This window comes from Synchiropus splendidus, chromosome 19, assembly GCF_027744825.2.
Source record: "Synchiropus splendidus isolate RoL2022-P1 chromosome 19, RoL_Sspl_1.0, whole genome shotgun sequence".
Taxonomy (NCBI): domain Eukaryota; kingdom Metazoa; phylum Chordata; class Actinopteri; order Syngnathiformes; family Callionymidae; genus Synchiropus; species Synchiropus splendidus.
In genome coordinates, this window is record NC_071352.1 from 9,228,595 (window position 1) to 9,250,436 (window position 21,842).

The window sequence follows — 21,842 nt, forward strand, 5'->3', positions numbered from 1 at the left end:
TCTTCAGATAACTGTTATGTCGAGATACACATTTTCACGAGATAAAAAATTATCTCGAGATACACATTATCACAAGATAAATATTATCTTCAGATAACTGTTATGTCGAGATACACATTATCACAAGATAAATATTATCTCGAGATAACTGTTATCTCGAGATACACATTTTCACGAGATAAAAGTTATCTTGAGATACGCATTATCACGAGATAAAAATTATCTCAAGATAACTGTTATCTCGGGCTGAAAAAAATAAAGTTATACATGTCACTTCCAGGGCTGCGTAGAAAATAAACGTATCATTTGTCATCATTTGTCTGTGGAAATGCCTGAGAGCCCCGCCCCCTGAAAATTTCAATAATAATAATTTGAATTTCATTCAAATAACACTTAATTACTTCCCAGTTGTTGTTTTTTGCCGACACATGAATAAATTAAATTCACTTATATTTGTTTATCTTCACAAACAACAATGCGTTTAAAGTGAGTGACTTTCTCGTGCAAGTGGAACGCAGCCTTTGAGCAACAGCTCATCGCAGTCGCCCAACAGAGAGACAGTTGTGGTCGCAGCAGAATCCCAAAGTCGTGCATCTCCTAGCGTCGACACCTTGCAAGCACAGCAGTCACCTTCCAACCTCTGCGACTCTCCTCCTCCTCCTCCTCCTCCTCCTCCTGCTCATTCCTTCTTGAGAGACTGCTGACCGGAGCCTTCCACGCAGGAGCTCGGCAGCTTTTCCCGGACCCACACGTGGTCGGCGGTTGTACCGAGCTGGTGATGAGGCTGGAGGTTCCGACGAGACACGGCATCACAGACTTCTCTCTGTTCCTGGAGAAACCGCCCCAGTGAAGGAGCGGAGCTGCTGTTGCAGGAGCGGAGCTTGCTGTCGGCGAGGACGCGATTATTGCGACTGGGATGCACCTCTTCAGTGCCATGTTCCTGCTGCTCATGTTCGCGGCGGTGCCCTGCCAGGTAAGGACCCGCAGCCCTTTCAACAAACTTTCACCTCCTCTCCCACGTCTTTGTCATGCTGCATCACAAGTGCCATTGTTGGAAGTTAAAAAAAAACAAAAAAAAAAAACACTGTAAATCAACATCAATCCCAGACTAATAAGTAGTTTATTGGCGGTAGGTGTCTGCTGAGTGAATTGTTAGTATGTGTGGTCCACACACGCTGGTCATGGTTGGCGTCCTGCTCGAGCTGCGTGACACTGGAGCAGAACCTGCGACCAGCAAATGACAAGTCCTGATGTGGCACTTGGAGAAATGATGTGAAGGGCGGTAAATGACTTGACCCAGAAAAGAAAAAAAAAAAAACCTGCCGGGGTTCAGCTGGTCAGCGTGGACGCAAGTGTGGATGGAAATCACATGAAGGGACGTGAGAGCACCGGGGGGTTGTGGATTTATTGTTCCATAGGATCCATGTGTTCAACGCAGAATTCAGCACCGTGGACAGAGGCTTGTGTTTGCTCTGGTGGAGGCAGCAGGGCTTTTTTTGGGCAAAATGTGTGAACAATTAATTCAGTATCATCGTGCGGTGTTAGGGAAAGGTCACCTTTTTCTTAAAAAAATAAAAAAATAAAAAAATCTATCCCCTCACAGACACGATCGCTGCTTCCTTTTTTTGCCGCTTCATTGAGAAACAATCGACAGTCATTGTCTAAACATCCCCCTCTGGTTTATATGATTTACCCTTCTGCCATTTTGGAACCCGTAAGGTTTTTTTTTTTCAGAATCACACTCTGGTGCAAGTTGAGTTGCGCCTGTGTTGACATGTTAAATAACTCATGCCTGACTTTTTAAGCCTCCCATATGGTGTCCTTGGCATCATCACCATTTCCTTTCTCTGCTTCCTTCATGATGCATATTGTAGCTGTAACTTAGATGACAATGAAAATCTGTGTCAGTGGATGACAGTGAAATAAATATTAATCATGGCCGTGTGATGTTAGACAAAGGGCAGGCAGTTGAATTATGAAACGTGGCATAACATTATTGTATCTTTAATGAAGAGACAAAAGAAAAAGACGCATACATTTGATGATTTGATTTGAATACCTTATTGTCTTTGAGGGTCATCGTATATAAAATATATATAAAAAAATGAGAAAAAAATCCACTTAAAAGTTTGAATGTAATAATACATTAATGATTAAAACACATTATATTATAAAACTAAAGCTTCCTAAACCAATATCAATAGTACACACAAATATAGTGATACTGTATTGAAATTTGATGTGAGTAACATTGATATTTTATATATAAATATTGGCTATGTTGGTGTTTCTGAAAGGCATAAGGCAAACACTATCTTCAGCTCTGTGTCAGTAGTTTGGGTGAGAGCGTCACCGTCCAGGAACTGGACTGTGTTCAAAGCAATAAAATAGCTTTAATGCAGAGAATATTCTGAATAATATGTTTTTTCCCTTTGAAATAATGGCTCTTGTTAGCAACTCTTTTTTATATTATTGTATTATCATATCGACATACATCCAGTATCGGAATATATCGAGATATATCGCGTCAAACCTGTATTGGGATATGTATAGTATCAGAACAATAAAAAAGAAAAACTGAAAAAAAAAGAATTTTAAAGATTATGTATTATAAAAGCAGCATCATTTTGATAGGGATTGTAAGATCAAGTTTTATAGTTTATCATTGACCTCAAGAGGACCACTCCACAGAAAGAACTTTTCTGTTCTCTTTCTCAAAGCACTCACTATACACTTCTTTTTTTTAAGCAAGGTTTTTAAAATCTATTAACCGACACCCACCCAGATTTCTGTGGTTCAGAAGCAGCATATGTAGTAGTAAGGGTTGAGTGAGCGGCCGCGCTCGGGATCATTGGCACCATGTGTGAAGGCCACATTAGCGCTGGCGACTACAGTACATCAAGGTATTTGAGCAACATATGCTAACGTCTTGATCAGAGGATCGCACTGCTTATTTTGGCACGAGAATACAAAGAGTGTCGCGAGTTATCCAGGCCCTGTGTTCTGTCCAAGCTTGCCAGGTGTTATGGCTGTGATACGCTATCAAGAATGGCAGCGGAAAAAATGCTTTCAAAGTCGTCGTTTCAGTGCAAAAGTTGTGTATTTGTGAATCATGTCCCACAAAGCAACAGTGAAGTGAATGTATACACTGACGCCACATTATTGTTGTGCTAGAAAGTGCTCCTGCTGCCTCAGTCCTGATCCGAGGTGCAGTGTGTAACGCCCTTCAAACCAAACAACCAAACCCATCAACTTTGGCAATTGACAAACACACACAGACATTAGAGAGGATGCTAATGCCCCCTTGATCTGGGACTCCCTCCCCCCCTCTGGTCTTCTCAAAGTTGGCTTCACCCTCTTTTCCGTCTGCCCTGTCCAGAATCAGCCAAATAAACAAAGACTGAATTATTTAGCAGCTGCAAATGTAGAAGCTTTTACAATGCTTGTTGAACTGCAGCCACAGTGGGTGAGCATTTCAAATGGAAGGGGCTTATTAAACCTTGCGTTGTGAGACACTTTCTGTTGTTAAGAACGGGTTTGGTTTTGTGAGTGTAATTATTATATGTATCCAACTCTTGGATACGGCGTCTGCGGCAGCAGGTGAAACAGATTTTATTATGCTGACAATTATGCAGAACCATGTCGAAATATTAAAGGTCATTTGTTGCAGGACACTCCAGTGCTTTGCATGTCATGTATACACACCATGACTGACCTTTACTGTGTTGTCAGCCAGCTGGTGTAAACGCTGGGAGCAAGACGAAGCCGAGGGTCAGGCTCCGCTCGCCAAAGCTAAACGCCACATTGGTAATGCAGTAATCGTTCTGCTGTTTCATACATGCTGTTTAAATGGCCGCTAAAATTACATTTGAGCAGGACCAGGTAGTTGAAGCTAACAGGACTCATTGAAGGAATAAGAACATTTGCTATTTGCCAGTGTTGGATGCCATTCATCCAAGTCATTGTTCTGAGGAGGTTTGTCTTGCTTCAGAACCTTCTAAGGCCCTCACAAGCGAAAGTGCGAATAAAATAAAAGTTATTAGATTCACCTTTGCATCTTATATTTACCTGAAAATAACTATAATATATTTCAGGTATATGAATATATATACACAGGGGTTGGAATATTTTCCATTGATATCAATTCAGAATTTTTCCATATATATATATATATATATATATATATATATATATATATATATATATATATATATATATATATATATATATATATATATATATATATATATATATATATATATATATATATATATGGAAAAATTATATATATATATATATAGTGACAAATTTACTGTTATTTCTTCTGTCCTTCTCTCTTTTTATCACTGTAGTTGCAGTAGATAATGTGACCCAACTGGAAAATTTACCAGCCCTTTTCCAGAAGTTATTTTTCATGAAGACCAACTTATTTTCTTTTTTTTATCTGCTGAACCACTGTAAGCTAGTATAGATGGCAAAGATCAAAAATGATGAGTCAAGCAAGCAAACAATGTTACTTTAAGTTCCATCTGTGTCTGTAATTTGAAAATAAAGTTACACTTATATTTTCAGTTTGACATTCGGGGAGAAGCTCATGTAACTTAGCGTGAAAAGAAATCACAATCATAACAAGTGAGACCTCAGCTTTTGTCAGTTTTCTGCTGCGGCCAGAGCCTTTTAAAAATGGAATGTGAAGTTGATATCAAAGTACTTTGATATCAACAATCTTCTTATCTCCATGTTGTTTCTCTTCTACCTTCAGTGTTTGCTATCTTGCACGCCACCAGTGTTTGTTGCTCCAGATAAAGTGCAGAGCCAAGCGCACCGTGTCAAGTTTAATCTCAATAAAAAAGTAAAGTTAGGGATAAAGCTGAGATTTATAGCAAAGTACGTCCGGCACTTCAATGCAGGAAATGTCTTGCTTTCATAATTCACCAGTGAACGTCTTCCAAACTGTGAAACATTGACTCCTACTGGTGTTTTTCAGGTGCATCAGTTCAACGTTTGTCAGCGTGTCACTTTATGATCCTCCCGTAGCTGCAACCTTCTCTCCCCATCGGACGTGTAATTGTCCTTGGGGAGCAATTTGTTATAAGTGTTCAAATCAAATATTAAAAAGGGCTGAAAGAAAATATGACGCCATCTACTTAAGATTGTACTGCAAACATTAAGAATTGATTTCCAGTGCAATCATGGTAACAACCCGCAGCGACGAGATACTTATTTTCAGGCTCAGCCATGAAATATTTAAATGGTTTGATGAGACAAACGCACTTGTTCGCCGCTTGTTTTAGCTGAGTGGCCGTGAAGCCCAGGGGCCTTAGCGCAACAGTTACAAGATTGAAAAATGTTCGACCTTGGTCATGTTTGTCGTCGACACTCACAGGTCTAGTGTCAAAAGAAAAAAACGGCATGAGTTATAAATAACCCGAAAATGATGTGTAAAAATAAACACAAAGCTGCTTCAAGCAATATTCATACATTTCCATTGTATTTTTATTACATATTCAAGGATCATATTTTGTGAAATATCTCATTTTATAGTCATATTTGATGTGAGCTCAATTATCAGATACTCTCAGTTGCACTCGTAGAAAAAAAGTTGAGATTCCACTCTGTACAAATGTGAAAGCTTAAGGGGAAAATAATGAATAAATAAAAAAAATAAACACAGAAGAAGACATCACTGTATATGTCCAGGAATATGTAGCTATATTATTTAATAAGATATTTGAATGTAAAAAAAAACCCTGGTATATATTCCTTGTTTTCCACATTTTTTAAAATATATTTGACCCTTTTTTAATCTCTCCTCAACAACACATGCTCTAACTGTATCTTACAAACTTATATTACACTGTTATTCCATGTTCGTAGGGTGCCAAAATACAACAAAACCAGAGGTGGACAAATAACTTTTCCACAAAGTTCCACATTATAATCTCTGGCTGTTGTGAGGGGCCATCATGCCAAAAGAAAACGCTGATAACTACGAAACATGGTGGGAAGAAATCCAAAATATATGTACTTAAGTAATAAGAACAAAATGGACCTATAAAGATTAAAGGTAAGTAAGGGTATAAAGAACTGTGCATGTGCCATGGTACTTATATTTTATTTGAATATAAATCAAAATAATAGATAAAAGATAAAATGTGTTAGAAGAAATACACATAAAAATGGCAAATAAAAAGATGTGAAAAATATGGTCTTAAATTTAGAATTGGCACGTGACGTGCACCTTTATAGGCCATGTCATCTACATGAATACTCACTTTAATTTTGAACCAACCATCTCATGGGCCTCAAGAAATGACTTGTCAGGCCGTATTTGGCCCCGAGCCTTCAGTTTGGCTCGTGCCTTGGTTCATAGCAGTTTGACAGTTTTCCTCCGAGCGATTGCCCGTGGCTGTTTAGTGTTATTGGAGGGCAGCCCCAAATCTTGAAGAGTCTGACGGGCTTTTTTTGAGCTGGACATCAATGCTGTACTTGAAATCCCCAAAGATGTTTTTGGCTCCTGCGTCAGTGAGGTCCGTCTCTGAAGTTTGGTTCTGAGGAGCAGAGCTCATGAGAGATTGGGAGGGCCATGAACACTCAAATCACAAGTCAGATAACCACTGAGATTTGTACATTTAAAGTCTTGGATTCACTTCCTGCATCACAGTGTTCATAAAGCGGAAGCAAAAGTGGAACACATCAAAACAGATCCCGTCCAAAATAGTAAATTCTGAAAATAAAAAAAAAGTCAACTGCACTTCGTGTGGGACCAGAATAGTGTGTTGATCTCAGATTCATTCCTGATGCATAACTGGGCCCCGAAGTAGAAACCATGTGAGATGATACCAAATCTCCTTTGTTGGTTCCACTCCAATAAGTGCCGAGCAGCACAAACACAATAAAAGCTGGAGTCAGATATGAGTGTGATGGAGCCACTGCTGCTCCATTCTGGACCCTGTCCACATGCCAAAGAAAAACGCATTCTGAAAATCGAAGCTTCTGGACTCCAGTAAAGTAAAGTTTGATCCTTCACCATTATGTTTTTTAGTGAGGCAAGATGTTTGAGCGATTAGGACTCTGTTTCTGAGGAGTGTTCAGATCAGCGAGAGATGACAGAGGTGTTCTCCAGTAGACGGTTGGACAGACAGTGACGCCTCTGCCAAGCCACCGTCTGACCTGCACCGAGAGAATGAAAAGAAAAGCTGCTGGAATGGGATGTAAATCTGCCAGCGCGGAGTTAAGACACAAGCTCAGCTGCTGCAATCACCCCAGAATCCTTTTGGAAGCCAAAAGCTTCGGTGAATTACAACTTCCACTGTGACATGATGAAGATAAAACAGTGGCTTTTTAACAAAAACCTGAGCCCTTTTTCATGTTGCTGCTCTTTCTTCAGATAGCTTATTTCTGTTAGCCACCAATTTTTTTTTTGTCCTCAAACTTGGGTTCTAGACATTACAAGTATTTGCAGCTATAGCCACTTACGTAAATAAAATATCCTCATGACTACTTTAACTTTGGACCTCAGTTGAACAAAGATTTGAAAGGGTGATTTTTTTTGTGTATAATGTCGTGCTTTCAAAGCCACTCGGCTTAATGCTTGTCATTTTCAAACAGCCAATATTGAACTGCATTGTTCTGTTTGACATTCATTCAAGTGACAAGACCATGTTAACACAACACAATAATAAGATTCAAATTCAAAAGACATAAACAGGGTGATCTACTTTGTGACCATCAGTCGGGATCAATCACGTCGAGCACCGTGTGGGCGAGTCGTCGGCGACGCATCTTCAGATTAGTCATCCACCTTCACGCGCGTCCTCATTTGCACAAAACTGTGCGTCTTGACAGTGAGCCATAGATAATGAGACGGCATTCTAGTTCACTGCCGGAGATTGAATAGTGTGTGGTCACAAACGACGGCGATGGCGAGAGAGTGCGGCTCGGCCGTAATGATGCCAAATTATGTGAGTCAGACTTTTACAACCGTAAAGCGGCGGCGCATAAGAAATGTGTTTGAGCCTTTGTTTGGTCTCATCATTTCCATTTAGGCAGCTGCTCATTGTGTGTGTTTCCAAATGCGTATGGAATACCACAAGTTTGCCCGAGGTATTCTGCTGCTTCAGGTACTGAGGTCAGCAGATGTGTGTGGTGCACATAGTGAGTAGCTTTTAATGGACTGAGTGAAGGACACCGTCTTGAGTCACCTTTGTGAGATGTCTTTGTGGCGTCTAAATGAGGTGTGAGCCGGAGAGAGCATGTAAAGTGAACGTGAAAGCCGTGTGAGAAAGTGCGTTGGAGTTACACTAACTTTTCCAGCGTGCCCAAGGTCAGCCCCGAGGCCTTCTCTGGCACAGACAAGCCCAGAACACCTCACAAGGGAGGCGTCCAGGCAGCTTCCCGGCAAGTCAGACAGAGAAAACTGAAGGCTATTAATAGCATTTTAGCTCAGCTCTTTTTGTCCCACACAATTCTGCTGCTCTAATCCTGATTCCTGAACGGTTAGTCCTCCATCTTCCCGCCTCTCGCCACAATCCAATTTATCAAGTCAGCACAAATGATCCCAGACTGATGATGCTGACGGAACCGCAGCGTGACGGTGATGCAATCGTCGTGTAACCAAGCAAACCCTCCTCTGACAGAATCACTCCGTTCATAAACAAGGAATACCGTCCTGCATCCCGCTCATTCACATCATGCAGCAGCAGATTAACTGAAACTGCCTCCTTAAATATGGCACATCTGTAAGTCAATACACAATTCATCTTCATATACAGTCAACACAAGCTACACCCTGACTGCGCTGAACACAGCAGCCGAAAATAAAACCCGCCACCAGCTACATTAGTGTCCGACTAGCACAGATATCAGGCCACAATATGGGTCACAGTGTTCAAGCAGGTCATTCCTTGTATTAAATCCATGATTTAAATGCCTGCTTACTCATTCCAATCCGCAGACTGACCGCTGCTTATCCTCCGGGGTGCTGAAGCTCCAAATGACCTCTGCCGCGTTTCCAGCCTTGATGAAAAAAGCAAAAAAAACCCTCTCTCCTAAAACGGTCATTATCATACCCCTGGACAGAGCTGGCAGCCTCTCTGGTGGCTCATAAGTGTCATTAGCCTCTTCTTTAACAATACTAAATACACACACACTTTTCCCCCGTTGTCATTGAGGAGACAGGCGCGGGCGACCATCTGTTTTTAAGCAGTCGTTTTGTTGTGCCACTCCGTTTTTGACATGCTGACGTCTGCCTGCTTCATTTGAAAATGTATTTGCTCTTCACTAATTTAAGAGATTAAATGCTTATGTGTCAAACTCAGGGGCTGGGGGTCGAAATCTGGAGATTTTTTGTACAGCAAATAAAGTTTCAAAGCTAAAGCTATTTTAAACTGTATCAGAAACTACATCACGAAGATATTTTATACATAAATTAATGTTTGTGCTTGTTTGTGAAGCTAACCATAGAGAATGCTAATGCTGTATATATATATATATATATATATATATATATATATATATATATATATATATATATATATATATATATATGTATATATTACAGTGGAACCTTGGTTTTCGAACGTCCCAGACTTCGAACAATTCGGAGTTCCAAGGAAAATTTCAAGATTTGTTCCCAAGACGCGCTTTGTTATTGTGTATAACGCAGCCTCTGTATGCAAACGTGTCCCGTTAGCTACATTTACTGACTGTTTTTTCTTCATATTGAGGTGTAAAACCTTTCCTGTCTCCACACTGGACCGTGGTAGAGTGTCACAGGTGCTCGCTCTCCACACCTCTGAGGCTGGAGCGCTCACTCCAGGGTTTGATGTCTTGTTGTCGGCTGGAGCTGGGACAGTGATGAGGCGAGTCTGGGACAGAGCGTGACTTGGTTTATGACTTTGTCACAGCCAAACTGCACAGAAGCGCACATTCAGAGCTGGACACGCACCGGGCACCTCTTCACTTCTGGAGAGACGTCACTCACTCGGCAACCCCTCCCACATGCAGCGGCCACACACATAGAGGAACAGCGCACCTGCAGCAGACACTCTACATTCACTTCTACAAAAGCCTATTTTAAGCCTTGGAACGCCTTTTTCCATTCATTGTAATGGGAAAAATCTATTCAGATTTCCAACAAATCAGTTCTCAAACAGCCATCAGGAACGGATTGTGGTCGAGAACCGAGGTACCACTGTACTAGTATAAACAAGGTAGTGTAGCAGGACTGGATCATGGGGTGATGTTCACCATGATTACATGCACAATTTAAAACAGATATTTTGAAAACACCAATTTAAATCCAATGTTTTGCACTTGATTTTCCCCTTATAACTCACAAATTCACCTACTCCTAGAACTGTGTACGTGCGTGTTCCTTGAGTTCTTGGGGAAAAAAATATATGTATTTTTTTTGGAATGCCTTTTTTGTTTGTTTGTGGGGGAGAGAATCTGACATTCTTTTTGTCTCCTACCTCCTTATTTTGGGTCAAACTCTTAGGTCTGTTTTGATTGACTTGGTAGTGGGTGGCAGTGCGGAGACATAATCCCTTGTCGTCTTGTTGTTGTTTTCCCCTCAGGCGACCCTTGCATACTTTTTTTTGGTGGAAACATGACAGTGTGTTTCACGGCAAGTTTAGAGAGACACACAGAGAGCGCACCTAGAATGGCGCTTTAGTCATGGAAAATAATGATGAAAATAGAGGAAGACTGACGTCTCGGGATCCCTTGGTCCGAGTTCCCAACTCCAATGCTCTTTTTTTTTTAAAGATGCCTATCATGTCATTATCACAGTGGGGAGGTGATGTAAAATGAATATTCAGCAGATTATGGGCTGTCAAGCGTAGCAGCTACAGAGCGTCTGACTGGGAGAAAACTAGCATCCCTGTATTCCGACGTCTCCCCGACTTCCTTTCCTTCACAGAGAGCGTGCTGAGCGGTGCAGGACTCCCAGAGGTTTGTGCCTGTGACTCTAAGAGAGAATGACATCTCCGACACACACACACACATTTACAGAAAGAGAAACAGACACATGCACATTCAGACCCGCACCAATTTGATTTCCAAAAAAAAATCTAAATCGTGAGTGATACTTGAGGTAATTCCAGAGGAGCACAGCTTGGCCGGCGACTCTCGTGGGATGAGGTTAAAGTGACAGATGCCTGTTACAGCTCTGACGTTCTGGATCATCTGGTCACTGGTGAAGACAAACAGGGAAAATGACACACGTTGCCCCAGTAACTGCCATCATGGGACCCAGTCGGTGTGTTTCTGCATCCATCTGCTCTTTTTTTTTTTTTTTTTCCTCCAGCCTGCACCTTCTGACCAGTTTTCTGTGCGACCTTGCTTTCCCTCTCACCATGAATCTTTTATGAGTTCGGCAATGAAGGTTTCTGTGTAGAAGATTGGAATATAAATATGCCTCTTACACAGAAACCTCCTCTTCCTGACGGTATTTGAAAAAGAAAACATTTTTTCTGTGCCCAGCTGATTGGGCAAGCTCTTACTTGAATAGCCATCTAGAAATCAAATGTTTTATTTTTTTATTTGTTTCCCTTCTGGATCATGTGGTCAGAACAAGGTCCGGCACACACTGATGCCTCATTGCTAGGGCCTTATCACACTGGAGTTAGAAAGTAAGGGCAGAGTAAAATAAAAATAAGAAAAGAAAACATATAAGTTTCAATGAAATACAGTGAAATAAAGCCACTGAAATTGTTGCTTCCTCTTTTCTCATATCAAACGGAGCATGTATTTAAATAGGTTGTTTTCAGTCGCCATCTTGACTCGCGCTCCGACTTTCCGTGCTTCTTTGGTTACTGAAATGCAGCATAAGTTCACACATGAATAATGTGGTTGTCTTCACTTCATGCATCTGTGCTAGTGCTGTTAATCGCACAGTAGTAACTAAATGAATTATGAAGTGCATATTGATCTATTTTTATGCACCTGGTTTAATTCAAAACAATATTCTAAAATAATACTTGCTTTTTTGAATTCAATAGAAAATAAAATTCAAGACAATTCAAATGACCATATAATATGTTGTGTCAATAATAAACAAACAAAACAGGATAAACTAACTACTTTCCTGAATGTTTTTGGTCCTTGATGGAAGGAAATCTGCTGAGAAATTGGGTATTATTTGATGTAGTCTAAGTCATCAAAAGCCTGCTCACGCTCTTATGAACAGTTCCCACGCTCTCCCTTCCTTCAACATGTCAAAAAGTTGGACTGTTTCTCCTGTAGATTCAGGGTGAGAACCCTTTGCTGTCATTCTATTGAAATGAAACGTCTGTTCTACTGTATAATTCTCCCTGTATCATATACGGAACGTAATTCTGCAACGTGTAGCGTGTGTCTCTCTCTGTCTTCACCGCAGAATTTTAAATAACATATAGTTCATGTCAACCTTGCTTGCGTTTAAGAGCCAATTGAGTCACTTGGTTGGACGAATGAAGGATGAGAGCATTGTTCTGAGACGGGAGAAGCCGTTTAGTCGATGGGTATTTCGGCGCGCTGCTGTCACTGCCACGAGGTGAAGTCATTGATGAGGGAGGCTCCTCCTCTGACTGCAGCGCGGCTTAAAGGTTCAGTCAGACAGCCGTGGGAGTCCAGCAGCCGGCAGAAGCTGCTGCATATCAAGCAGGCTGGCGACGGCGCTCGCCTCAGCCCCATGTTGGGGAAGGTAGAGCGATCCTTTGATAGAGACACGACATGTAGCGCGAGGAAAGATAACAGCATGCTCCAGTGAAGGAGAGGAAGGAGCACCAGGCTCCACCACATTATGCTGCCTGATGCGGCTCCCTCAGGGCTTCTCCTCCTCTGCAGAAAACTCTAACTGGAGCGAAGATCCAGATCAAGTGCAGTGGCTAATTGAGAACTAATTTCATAAAAATGAGAATCGTTTAATTTAAAATTCTGTCTTATGATGGAGTAAAATGAGCCTCAATTGGTTTTGTGAAATCAGACATATCAGTCTGGAGTTTGCATATTTCATGAGCCTGAGTTCAGAAGACTTTTCATAGAAGTTCCCTGGACGTAAACAAGAAGAACTGATCGCACGTCGCAGACGGCTTCAAAGAAGCGAGTCACAGAATGTGGTTCCAGGTTTTGTCATTGTTGTAAATGTGTTGTTGAAAGTCCGACAAGTGGGGTTAGGGTCAAAATAAAAATAACATTTAAAGTAATTTCATGTGCAAAATTTGGGTTTATATAAAAAAATAAATAAATAAATAAAAAAAGCTCAACGGTTTATTCACTTTTAAACACTTGTTTCCATTTACATTTATTTAGCTTCCCAAAAAATCATCTTGCAGTGAACAGGAAAAACTATTTCAAAATATTTCTCTTATTTATGACTGACTTGTTTTTTTTTCTTACATTAAGTTGAGTAAGTTACTTTCTAGTGTCACTGTTATGTAACTTGGTTACTAACACAGGTGTGAAAGTCGCCTCCTGCTTTATAACAAACATGGCGTCAGATACACCAATATACAAAACAAGTTAGCTCAGTGGTTTGCAGCAACAATTATTCAACATAGGCCATTTACACTCAATTTAGGGTGATGGAGGGTCAAAATGCGAATGAATATTTTTACAACCAATCTGAAGTATCAACCTTTAGCAACACAAATTTTTGTTTTGTTCGTTCCGAACTTTTCTGCTTATACATTCAATGCACTTTTTGTCATCGGATTTCATTGATCACATTGTATTAGTGATGGGTAGTTAAGGTATCATGAAACAGTGTTGCAGGGTTGATGAAACAGCGTCCTAATTTACAGTGGCCACTAGGTTGCGCGCTTGCTTTTTAAATGATGTTGACATTTGGTTTCATTGAAGTTGCGGTTGAAATCCAAACATTATGCAGCAGACAGTGCCACCTGGTGGCCTCTGAAAATCAGAACACTGTTTCATGAAACCTCACAAGCCGATCACCACTCATGAATGTCTGTATCACACATGCAAACAGTGACGGCAGATGAGGCGTCATGAAACAGTGTCCTCATTATTAGAGCCATGGAGATGGCGCTCTGGGCTTTAAAATGATGTCAGATTTCCCTGAAATAGTTGTTCACAACCAAAGATTTTAGAGCAGAGTGTGATGTTGTTGTTAATGTTGAATTTTGATGGTGAAATAGCTTCAGCTAAATGCATTTTCCCCCGTTGAGTGTTCAATATTTTTCTTCATTTTTCCATGTCTTCATTAAATTTTATTTGGTTGAATGCATTTTCAGGATTAAAGCATCTCAAATTGTGATGTATCACTGTCTATTATGATGAAAAATCTTCAATTGAATCCTGCTTGATCCGAACTGAAGCCCAGACATGACCATGTGCTCCTGATCTACTTAACTCTTTGACAAAATGGACTTATTCGTGTTGAGACGGTTGACATTCATAACAGCTCTTGAGTAAGTCATCATCAGTTGGCTGTGTAATTTCAGCCCTGTGAGGCAGCAGGTTTTTGTTTGACGAAACCTACCCATCTAGATTAATATTCTAAACACAGCTGTTATCTCTGCAGTGGTTCCAGGGACAAATAAATGTGTCTGGTTCTTCCCACATGGCCTGGTGGCAGGAAGAAACAACCACAGATATGAGGAAAATGATGCGACACTTTTCTGCTGGAGGATGCTGGTAATCCTGGCGATGTTTGAGAGCAGCAAGCCGAGTGCTTCGGCCACACTAATGGTGAGATGATGAATAGGTATTCAGGAGGGCTCCTCTGTTTAAGCCCGAGTGCCTCAGGCTATTGGACCTCTCAAGCCCGGCTCTCATCTTTTGCTCCACTCGGTGAGAGTGTAGCAGCATGCAGCGAGCTGTAACATCCTCGCACATAAGCCCTTGTCACTAATGTACTGTGTTTTAACATGTACAAGAAAATGATCGTTTTTTTTAGCAGCTATTTTATGGATAGCTGTTACTAATAGCTACACTTTCAAAGTATGTAGAAGTGATTTTTTTTTTCTGTTTGTTAAAAAAACAAATCATTCACATTTCCAAATAAAATGTATTTATTATAATGCCAACGTTTCTCTTAAAAATACAGGGATTGTCAACACCTCAGGAATTGTTCGCTCAAGCATGCTAATGTCATTCAAGATCAGGCTAATATAAATGTCTCCATCAAGATTGCAACCAGAATATCAATGGAGCCAGTAAATGAAGAACACGATTCAAGTGGAAATTTGACATTTCGTGCATTAATATGGGCTGCAGAGGGCAAGCGTGGAGAGTCTCCTCGTCCATCACTGTTTGCTTCACCACTTCTCATTAACAGCACACAGTTGTTGTGCAGCGGTGGCCCCTTGCATGGGTGTCATTAAAATTTAAATTAATGATTTAATCTGGAGGTGGCATGTCCCGGGAAAGTGTTCCCCTCTCGGGCTCATTATTTAATAGCATTGAGAATCTTTCATGCTTTGTATTAAGGCCCAATTTAAATGCAACGTTCCCCATTTCACCCTAAGCGACGAGGCTACGCTTCACAGTTTGGCACATTGGAGTCGTGTTTCTTAAAGCATGAGAAGATATTTAAGTTGGCGATTCAGCCAAGAACATTCCCTGCTTACGGTGAAACGCTATCTGCCTCGTCCTACTTCTGCCAAATGCAGCATGAATGCAATTGATGGCCTTTTTGATAGCAAAGCTGCAGGGCGCACAAATAAATACCACCATTAACTGGCTTTTTAGATAGACAAGTATCTCTGGTTAAATTACCAACACTGTAAAACATGCTAGGAAAACCAATAATATGAATGAAATAAATGTAGGGCAATAATATTGGCTTCATGAAACAGTGTCCTCATTTTCAGAGCCCAGGAGATGGCGCTCTCGGTTTAAAAATGATGTGAGGTTTCTCTGAATTGGGTTTTTCAAATCCAAAGATTTTAGTGCAAAGAGTGCCATTTAGTGGGCTGTTAAAAGGACAACACTGTTTCATGAAGCCTCACAAACCCGTCACTGGTGGACAGACTTCAGCAGACATGGAAACCAGTATGACCGCACAACGATTAGTGCACTGCAGAGGCACGAATGAAGGGGATATTGACAAAAAGAAGGCGTAACCACACAAAAAAGATTAACATTAAAATGATCAAGACAGAAAGTAGTGTCATTTATTGCTCCTTAGGGGAGTGAAGACAGCAGTAATGGTGCTGTTGAATGGCAGTTTTGGCCCATTTACAGCCATTAAAATACATCCACGTTTTGGCAACGGAAGTAGCTCCTCTCTCCTCCCTTCAGTTTGTTAACCTGTGCACATTGTATGCCGACTAGTGAACTAACCATGAAGACAGTTGATGACTAGTCAACGATCAAAATAATCCTTGCTAGTGATGTTAGTAGTGATGGGTTTGTGAGGCTTCATGAAACAGTGTCATAATTTTAGAGCCCACTAGATGGCACTCTGTGCTCTAAAATCTTTGGATTTGAACAACCAATTCAGAGAAACCTCAGAGCACCAGGCTCTGAAAATGAGGACACTGTTTCCTGAAGCTTCATCTGCCCATCACTAGTCGCAGCCATTATAATAGCAAGACTGCATGTGTCAAACCGTAAACATAAAATTCAGTGAGGTTGTATTTTACAGATAAAGCCATCTTTGCGCGGCTCAGCTCTTGCGCATCACACACCATGGTCGTCGTGCGCCTGGTGTGAGAGGCTAATTTTATTATTCGGAAGCATTTAGCTTCAAGTGCGCCCATGATTTACTCAAATTCCATCTCTTTTACGAGCGTTTCCTTATTTCCCCGACCAAAGTGTGAAGTGAATAGATGGGCTTTCGAGTCGCCATCAAAAAGCGTGTTCTTTCATCGCCGTCTTGAAAACACTCCTGGACCGCGTCCAAGGTTATAAATGGACACATCCGAGCTCTTTCCGCTGCCTCTATGTTCACATTAAAATAAAGAGATGAATGTGAGCCATTGGCCCTCTAATGTGGTCCATCTATTTTTACCTTTTTTTTTTCCCTCTCACTCAGTCATATCTGCACATTTTCTGAAATTCACAAGACACACATTGCCTCCAATATCTGCTTCTTCTTCCCTCCCAAATGGTGCAGTCACCAAAGCAGCTGCTCACAGGGCGCAACTTAAACGTCCCGATTACATGGCTGAAATCTTCCGTTTGCAGATGTTGGTTTTCTCTGGATTTATAGTCAAAACAATTGCTGGATAAGCAAACAACAGATATTTATCTGCAAGTTTCTTGCCTAACATGATGAGGCTGGCGATGCAATATTCAGTCGGGGGCTGTTTTTCGGGTTCTTCTCCAGTGCACAGTGTGCCGTGTTTCCCTCCTAATGTCTCCCTAATTAAATGTTACAGCTTCTGTGAGCATTAATGACCTGGAGATAGAGGAGAGAAATGGAGGCTGGAGCCTTCAAAAAGACTGCAGGCCGCCCCGTCTCCTTACACAGCAAGCATAGCTGATGGGCTCCGGTCAGTGTTCTCCGCTGACCATATTTGAGTGCAAGATGGTCGCAGTTTTTCACAAGTGGCTGCTGCAAACTCTCAGTCAAGCAGATTATAATTGGCAGGGTCTCACCGCTCCTCTCCTCTCGTGTTAGTTTCTCTGTTGCAGACGTGGCAGAAAACAGACACGATGTAAATTCACCACCTCGGGGGGGGTTTCAAACGCACGACTGATTCATCTCTTTTTCTGCTTTCTTTTGTTCTCATCTTCTCCCCTTTCTTCTAAACATTGCCATCTCTTTTATAACCTTTCACGGCGTCTCTCGGGCGATTCTTTGTCTTGTTTTTTCTCTGGCGGCCAGGACTGCAGTGATAGGCTAATCACGAGACGGATACTTCTCTGACTGGGTGACATTTGTAAACAATGAGTCAGGCGGAGGAAAATGATGAGTACTCAGACCGCTGGATCACTACTGCGACACAGAGCCATGAAGAGTTAGTCATATTCATTTGATATCATTGGTTATATTTCACTTCCTGGTCCAATTTATTGAGTTTAGTCAAGCATTATTGCTGTCCTTGTTTATTATTATTTTCTTAAAATCTTTGCAATAAAAATTAGATAGAAATAATAATATTAATATAATAATAATATTGTAATATTATAGTAATATAGATATGAAATCAGAGTAAGAAGATCAGTTAAACACATTATGACACAGTAAAGTAAAACAAATAAGGTACTTTTTTTAAATCTATGTCTATACATGTGCGTCATTTGCAGCCCAGGCCGTGATTTTTTTTTTTTTGGCGATTTTAATGTGGATTCCAGGTTGTCATGGTGCCACGTTGGCATGGAACACTGGTTTCCAATTTTTTTTTTGCAGCACCCCCCCTTTCGGACATTACATTATTCTCAGCGACACCCCACCCACAGTTGTCGGCGGCCAGTATTTTGAGACACAGTACAGGTGAAGCCGTAGGCAAGATAGTACTCGCCATATTTCCGCGTCTTTGCTTGAGTTGGCTTACTTCAGAGGTGGGCAATTAAATTTCCCAAGGGGCCGGGTTATATATTGTGACCGTTGAGAAGGGCCGTCAAACACAAAGAGAGGAGGACAAGAGAAAATCGAAAATAAAAATCATGTGTGATTATGAATCTACACTGTAAAAATGCATAGAAACTGTTGGTTTGTTGTGTTTAATTTAATTTAAACCACATTCCATTTAAAGATTGTCAATGTGGCTCATACATTTCAAAATGTACTTACTGACAAGAAATGCTCCTAAAATAGCCACGAGAGAAGATTTAGAAAAAATAATTAAACAAGAAGGTTATGTTTCAGTTACATCATAATAAACAAAAAACAATCCATAAGACAAAATGTCAGAGACAACAACAATGTCAGTTTTATAGTTTTGCTCTGACTCCAGGAGGGCCACATAAATACAGTCAAAGGGCCGCATTTGGCCCCCGGGCCGCACTTTGCCCAGGTCTGGCTTACTTGTTGATTCGTCATCTGCTTTGCATTTAACGGTTAATCCTCTCACAAACCTGTCCATGCTTGCGGTGAAAATTTGTCTCTGTATTGTTGACATTTTTTTTAACTGCCCTCTTGTGGTGGTGTTTTTAAGATGCTCAGTAGTAAAATTAGCGGGGTGTAACTCCATAATGAAAAGTGTTCATAGTAGAGTCGCGCCCCCTTGTCATAACTCCCTGAGTGTGAAAACCACTGGTAAAGAGGGTGTGGCAAAAAAAATAAAAATAAAAGAGCTATGCAGTTCCAGCTGACCTTGTATGAAGAGGCAGTGCTACCCTGTGGACTGCAAATGGCCCATTGGAAGTTTGTCTTCCCAGGTTTTAGAGGTCAGCATGGTGGAGCAACATTCCCCATCTGGTTTTTCTGAGCTAACATTTGCAGTCCAGAACAGGAGGTAAATGATGTCAGTGTTTGCATGTTTACTGCCTCACTATATGGAGCACCACCAGCATGAAGCGTAATGATGGAGTACTTGTGACACGTTTGAAAATGGTGCGGAACATTGGAAGGACATGATTTGTCAACACTGTCGCTCCAATAAGGCATAACATTAGGAGCGTTAGACTTTCCACTGAATCAAATGTTTTCCCACCTGCAGCATTTGCTGGTACCACAGGAGGCGCTGCGCCGGATTATACTTCGAAAGGGTTTCAGTATGTGTGTGTCCGGTTCCACTCATGCTATATTAAACAGCACCTTGAGATCATCAGCTTAACTCACGGTGCTGAAAAGTCGGTGCTGCTAGTCCCATTAAGTGCTATGTATCCATTACACTGAGCAACACAAGACCTCACAATAGCCAAACGCACACGTCCTGATCCTCATTTTGAGGCATAAGTAGTACAAACCTTTAACATTAACACCTCTTTTTGAACGTAGCACGCTGCTAACAGCTTGTTCTGTCTCTGTATCACATATTTATCATCATCCATCATTCACCATTGACACATTGTAGACGAAGGTAGCCGTTCCGGAACAGACAGATGCGTCTCAGACAAGCCATTCAGTCTTGCTACCTTGGTTACTCCATACACGTCAATATTGTCCTTCTTGTCCCTTCTTCCTATCTTTTTCATGCAGATCAGGACTCAATGAAACATTCAGTTCATATCCCTCTCGGGGAGTCCACATGTCCATTCAATTAAACGGTGGTCTTGTTTAAAACCCCACTTGGGGAGTCCACATGATCTATGTCACAGAGAATAATCTGTGTAGCTGTGAATCCGTTTTTGGAACCACTTACTGTGGAAAAGATGACGCAACATATTATTATCTTTTGATTCTGCGCTTATTACATCGTCATTTCACTTCATGAAATCGATAAAAATTAATTGTCTATTATGTTAACTAAAAATCCCATTCGCATTTTAAGTAAAGCAATTCATCATTTTCGGATCATAACACAGCAGAGAGAGGAAGTCCCGTAATGAGTGAGTGGTTTTAAGCTTTAAGACAAGAGGATTGACAAATCTTGGTTTCAGATTATTTATTAATGGAGTCGTTGTTTATGTCGCTTGTTGTTTATGTATCTTCCTCCTCAGTTTAGTCTAAGGCAGAGGTGGGCAATGACATTTGAAAGTGTTGGATTGTTGTGTTTTATTTAATTTTAACCGCACTCCATTTTAAGATTCACAATGTGTCTCACATATTTCAAAATGTACTTTCTTTTCTGGGGATTTTAAGGGACTAGTCATGCTAGCCAACAGAAAAAAACAATTGAGGAAAATAATGAAAGTTTAGTTTCAGCGGCATCGTAATGAAGAAGACAAAAATGTCAGAGACAATATCAGTTTTATAGTTTTACAAGTGGTGGGCAGATGAGTGACTCCTCATTTTCAGAGTCCAGGAGATGGCGCTCTCAGTTTAAAAATGATGGGAGGTTTCTCTTAAATGGTTGTCCGACTGCAAATATGTTAGAGCGAAGAGTGCCATCTAGTGGGCTCTGAAAATGAGGATACTGCTTCATGATCCTCATCATGAAGTTTTACTCTGACTCCAGGAGGGCCACATAACTACAGTCAGAGGGCCACATTTGGCCCCGGAGCCGCACTTTACCCAGATGTACGAACACTAGTCTCTTCCATCTAGATGGTCATTTACAGAGGCAACGTTTGCTGACTGTGATTGCTCCCCTCGAAAGCGGTATGAATGGCTGAAAAGGTCAGGATGTGGCAGCAGTCGAGTTTCCGGCGAAGATTTGTGCGACACTGATAATGAGGGTCATTGGGACGGGCCAGGAAATCAACGCAGTCATCATCGCGTGCAAATATGTATTTATAGAGGAACACTTGTGAGCGGAGAAGGAAGCGCGGAGGAGTCAGCTGGTGGCATGAGAGGCAGCGGAATAGAGCCACGCTGGGCCGCAGAAGGCTTGGCAGCTCATTGGTGGAGCTTTGTGATGGAGCCTCACTTGGCAGGGCGACCAACAAAGAGAACTTAGCCCCCTGCTTTGGGCCTGATAGCGCCACTCTGAGGTCCATTCATGACCAGAGGCTCATTACTAGTGGTCGGTTTTCAGTTGAGATTGCAACCAAGGAAGGAATCGGGTCAAATCAATTCTGGTGTGAGGTTTATTTTTGACAACAGATCAGAAAGGTAGCTTGTGCTGGAAGGATTGTAAATCTGTGATAAATCTATGTGTCCCTGAAATGAAGACGCTTGCTGTTTAATGGAAGTCTAAAGTTAAAGGTTGAAAAATGTTTATCTTATGTTAAGTTAATAAATAACAATGCAGAAGTGTCATTTTCACTTGAGAACACGAGTGAAGTCAACAACTTTCTAAGAAAGGTTGAAGCCTCTAAAACGGTATTTTCATTCCTAAAACTTTCACTACGTTGAGTAAATTGCGGAGAATACCCACAAGCCCATCTTTTTTAATTCT

The 21,842-nt window shown here is 41.1% G+C and overlaps 1 protein-coding gene across 1 annotated transcript in view; it reads left to right on the forward strand.

The window, feature by feature from the left end:
• Positions 1-638: 638 nt before the first annotated feature.
• Positions 639-21,842, forward strand: part of olfm2a (olfactomedin 2a) — a 69,351-nt gene continuing 48,147 nt past the window's right edge. The window contains exon 1 of the mRNA XM_053851837.1: positions 639-973. Within this exon, the coding sequence (XP_053707812.1) occupies positions 917-973 (57 nt within the window). The 5' untranslated portion in view covers positions 639-916. The remainder of the gene's footprint in view (positions 974-21,842) is intronic.